General features: G+C 43.0%; 1 protein-coding gene across 2 annotated transcripts; it reads right to left on the reverse strand.

Annotated features, from left to right (window-relative positions):
- Positions 1-772: 772 nt before the first annotated feature.
- Positions 773-4605, reverse strand: LOC133154546 (homeobox protein orthopedia B-like). Of its 2 annotated transcripts, none has more exons than XM_061279353.1 (3): positions 4328-4605; positions 3676-4088; positions 773-1287 (listed from the first exon to the last, which is right to left on the reverse strand). In XM_061279353.1, exons 1-3 carry the CDS (start codon positions 4401-4403, stop codon positions 784-786), a joined length of 993 nt encoding a protein of 330 aa, XP_061135337.1. In that variant the 5' UTR covers positions 4404-4605; the 3' UTR covers positions 773-783. The 2 variants fall into 2 exon arrangements, with proteins under 2 accessions (XP_061135337.1, XP_061135338.1); XM_061279354.1 differs by having other exon boundaries at positions 4367-4403.
- Positions 4606-5271: the final 666 nt, after the last annotated feature.

The following is a 5271-nucleotide window of genomic DNA, read 5'->3' on the forward strand; positions in this document are numbered from 1 at the left end:
CGGGTGTTCTAATAAAGTGATTTCATCTAAAGCTGATTCTCAAAATTGGAGCTCACTGATGCACGACTACTAACAAAGCTCACGCCATACAAGTCAACATTAGATTGTAGAGATGAGCTCCAATGAATCAAATTCAATAGAGACATTTGGACATTCTTTAAAAGTACTTTTATTCGTTGCTTTTTTTTAGTTGGTACAAACCTGTCAATGTGATGCATTTCGATGTAAGATCAAACATTTAATAAGAAATGTGTCAAGTAATATAGCACATACAATAAGTTAAAACATGTCACACAAGAATGTATTTTTTTTTTGTTGTTATCTACACAAAAACACCCTAAAACAGAGTTTAGGTCTAGACTGAAAGATCACTGTATAGTATAAGTGAGCGCATGTGCAGTGTCCCCCTTGCGTAAAATCCCCACGCATGCACAATGCATGCCTGCAGCTGCAGCGGGCCCACGCACAGGCGGTTACCCCCAAAACAAAACAACCCAATGTATATTTAATAATTTACCGTTTGACATAACACAAGTTCACTTGAACACAACATTACAAGTGCTGCGAGAGGCACTCGGGGGGGGAGACGACAATTGTTTGGACCTCCGGAGAATCGTTACAGTGGGATTCAGCTTTTCTTCTTTTAAGTGAATGTCAGGAGCCCACGCGTGGCTCATGCGTAGGTTTCGTTCCTTGCGTCCGAGGGAGTGAAGACTTCAGCGTTGTAATGATGATGGGGGGGGGGGGGGGGGGGGCTGCGTGGTTTGGCCTTTGTACAAGTCACTAAGTGAAGCTCATGGACACTGTGTGCTCGAGCGCCTTGCGCCGAAGGGATGCAATGCTGGTCCCTCTCCACATGTCACTGTCCGGGGAGCTACATAGCTGCGGGGAGCCCGATACGTTCGTGGGTCCGGAGAGCGACGCCGACATGCCGGGGAAAGGCGACTGGTAGAGGTGCGACTGCAGGCCGGAGCCGTTGGACGAGAGGCCGTTGGACAGCCCCATGGAGTTGGGTGGCGGCCCGTGGCCCAGGCTGCACTGCGACAGCGATTGCGCCATACCCGGCGGCTGGCGGCCCAGAGCCGGGGGCAGCTGCAGCTGCGACACGCCCGGCATGCCCGTGGCCCAGCGCGAGTCGTTGGCGTGGAACGAGCACAGGCTGTTCTCCATGGCGGCCGCCGAGAACTGCGGCAAGCCCGGCGTGGGCAGCAGCGTGCCCGGGGCGCGGAACACGTTGGTGGTCTTCTTCCTTTTCTTCCACTTGGCGCGCCGGTTCTGGAACCACACCTGCGGGTCCAACGGACAGCGAGCCGTCACACCGGGACGCGGCTACATGAAACCCATTACTGCCTCATTTCAACACCGCAATATATTTATTTAGGTTGTGACGACTGGCGATCTCGGAATGAATGCGTGCGGTCGGGGAAAAAAACTGCAAAGGGTCACAGTTTTTCCTATCTTGGCAACTAACCGTTAAATGTTTAAGCATTATTATTATTATTATTATTATTATTATTATTATTATTATTATTATTATTATTATTATTATTATTATTATTATTATTATTATTATTATTATTATTATTATTATTATAAGCATTTTCGTTTATGTCGAATGGCAGTGAATCATCATGAAAAACATATCGGCAGAAATGGCAAAAGCATTTTTTTTCTTTTTTTAAATTCCCTATTTCTTTTCTAGAACTGTCTCAATATCTAGTGCAAAATATGCCGCAGTGTTTGCCTCGAGGAAATAAATAGCCAAATGATACGGTGCATGTTAATACAACACAAAAATACAGTCTGTCATTAAAAAGTATACGAGTGAAAGAAATACATTTTAGAGCAACACTCACGGGGATGGCAGCAATTTGAATACTATCACATGCGTGCATACGTAATTGCTGAAATAAAATATTTTACTTTCAACCATTTGGCTGTAATTGCTATGTTTTTCTATGAATTACTGTCATGCAATACACAGAATATACAATTCTTGTGAATTGAATCGTAAAGAATAAATATGTCAACCGTGGGAAAATAAATAGGCAGCCACGTTCATATTATGAGGCGACTAATGTCACACTAAAGTCATCAGTATAATTACATCGAGGCCTTTTCTCATTTATCGGTCATTTGGCGACAGTACAAATTCATTTCACACACCAGAAAAAATATATGTTGGTGACCTTGAGACGAAATAAACCCTATCGGTATTTTTAAGCAACGGAACCGTTAAAAAGAAAATATACATTTGCCACTCATTTAAAAAAAAAAAATTATGAAAGCATTAGAAAGGTAATGTTTTGTGCTTTTGTTACGGGTGGCTTAAAATGTCACGCCCCGTTTCGATTTTCTAAAACCAAACAATAGATACAATATCAACATAACACGTTTTGCAGTGCCCAATTTACGCGCTGTAACCCAAAACACGGGTGCATGCTCTCGTAAAGATTTCATCACGCTCGGTTGTGATTAACTCGCTCTCATTCCACGCAGCCACGCGTGACGCACCAGCCGAGGCTATTACACGAGCACAGGAGAAAGCAAATGCAATCTCTCATCCCCTTCAAAAAAAGAGAAGTTATTCTTCTCGAGTCCCATTAAGAGCGCGTTGATGGAATATTTGAGGACGACCACGTGACTAATACCAATTGATCGGCTTCTTTTTTTTTTTTGCTTTCCTGGGATTATTTGCATGCACCCGCCCCAGGTTGCCGCTGAATAACACCTTTGCAGTTATAATAAATACGCCTAAAAAGTGTTTGATAATGTCGATTTTGTTGCAAATAAAAATTACGCTTATAGAAATAAACATGATTGGGAACTTTCATTTCTTATTTATATTTTAGAATTTATTTTTATAATATATATAATGCTATGTTAATGCTAAAGAGTCGGGGGAAATCCGTTCTCGGGTGGGACACTTGTGATTTTATAACCTGAGAATTTGTGACATACTACTGACAAAAATACTGGAATTTTTGGAGGACATTGTGATAAATCATTGTTTTGTTGCGATGTTTTGATGATTGATTTACATCGAATTAAAAAAAATAAATGTGTTTTGCCTGATTGCTTCTGTTTTCGAACCTTATGAGCGCAACTGATTCAAATGATATTTTTTGAAGAAAAAAATATACTTGGAATAATAGGTAACCACAAAAATAATCAGCCGAACTAATATTAGCTTACATTTTTTATTTAATCTTTTGATTCAATTATTGGTTAATTTCTTTTTTAAGACGCGAATGTTTGCGTTTAAACATTTCAATTACACGATTCACTATATTCTATTTTAGCGTCCAATATATTTTCCCACAAGTACACATGCAGTGTTTTCAATATTAGGCTTTTTGCTTCAGCACTATGGACAGCGACTCGACCCGAACTCGCTATTTTAAGGCTGCGTCTAAACATTTTTAGTTATTATTTTGTCCTGCACGAAAAACTAATTTTGCCACGCCGTGATTCCAACTAGCTTCAGGTTTATTTAATAAAAATCAAAGTATCCCGATCGTGTAAATCACAATAGATAGAAAAACAAGATGATGGAATTTGACGTCAAAACCGAATATTTAACAATATTGCGAAACAGTTAAGCTTACACGGGGGCTTTGCAACGATGCTGTTAGTTTTTAATTCTTCCATTCCTGCATCGTTTCAAAGGCTCACCTGGACTCTGGACTCGGTGAGACCGATCCTGAGGGCCAGTTCCTCCCTCATGAAGATGTCCGGGTAGTGAGTCTTGGCGAAGCTGCGCTCCAGTTCGTTGAGCTGCGCCGGCGTGAAGCGGGTTCGGTGCCGTTTCTGTTTTTGCTGACTGGACTGCCCGCCCGAGCTCTGCTGGGGCTGCTGCTGCTGCTGTTGTTGCTGCTGCTGCTTCTCCGGCTCTTTCCCGTTCACCGGCATACCGGCCGAGTTGGATCCCACGGTGGTGATGTCTTCACCGGGCAAGAGAGTGGCTCCCTCCACGGAGTCCGAACCGGGGGCCATGTCTCCCGGATGACCCTGGTCCGGCACCCCGCCGCCCAGCCGACACTTGAGAGCTTCTCGGTGTCCGAGTAACTCTGCAGCATCTTTCATCCCTGAGAAGAATAAAGAGAATGTAAATGTACTTAAAAAATAATGAAAAACCAAACACTAATGAAAAAAAAATGCCCAAAAATAAATTAACTTAATTTAGCTGAGGGTCTTAATCACATTTATGCTGTCAAATGATTCCCAATTCCACAAAAACACGTAATTAAATACACACTCAATTGACCACAACACACACAGACGCGCGCGCACACACAAAGTGAAATAAATAAGAAGTTCGTCTTACAGTGGAGTTTAGCTCCCGGGTTTAGAGCCGAGAACTCACCGAGCCGAGCATCCAGGAGGTCGGCGTGAGAGAGCATCGCGTAGCGCTCCAGGGCGAAAAGAGGTCCGGGCAAAACGCTCCGACTAACTTTGGGGGCAATTTAAGGGGCATAGATGTTGTAAATGAAGGAAAATTCGGTTTGTGCTTAAAAAAAGGAGGTCTCTTGCATTATAATGGCCCTTAGAAGGGCTGGGAGGCGCTTATTAGTGCAGAGAAGCCGTCAGCTTCCTCAAATGAGAACCAATCAGAGGCAAGGATTGGACCCAACCAACACCCTCAAGCACCCAGACCCCCACCCACCCCAAGTTCTATATGTGTGTAAGTGTAGGTGTGTGTGTTCTAAAGCCACGCACGCGCCCAGAGCCAAGGCGTGCACGCGTAAAAAAAGCACTACAATTCAATTCTGCCATACCATCCTCTGATTTATTAGCTTTTTCATGCTCAAATTATTCAACGTTAAAACGTCTTAATGTATTTGTTTAATCTGCTCGTGGGATGCGGGACACCTGCTTGCTAAACGAATGCACGCGTGAGATGTCTTGACAAAAAAAAAAAAAGAATTGAATTAATTTGCAAACAAAATATGGCGAATATGCGTCCATCTATACGTCGTGCAACGTTAATAACAAATAGCAATCCATGATATGAATTCGAAACTCAAGTGAATGTAAATGAGCACAAACAAAAACAAATATGCGTCCCGGTCCCGGCTGGCAGGTGATTTGTGGAGACAAATGGAGGAAATAAATAAATAAAGTGAGTACAGATGGATCGCAGCTCCGCTTAGTGATCGGTCCGCTTTAACATCCCATCGACTTTTCATCAAGGCGTTGGCAATTAGAGCCATTTAGGCCCGCTTTGCTTGGAACTAAATCAGACGTGCAGGAGCCCTAAACGCTTGCCCC

Source organism: Syngnathus typhle, linkage group LG5 (genome assembly GCF_033458585.1).
Source record: "Syngnathus typhle isolate RoL2023-S1 ecotype Sweden linkage group LG5, RoL_Styp_1.0, whole genome shotgun sequence".
Classification (NCBI taxonomy): Eukaryota; Metazoa; Chordata; class Actinopteri; order Syngnathiformes; family Syngnathidae; genus Syngnathus; species Syngnathus typhle.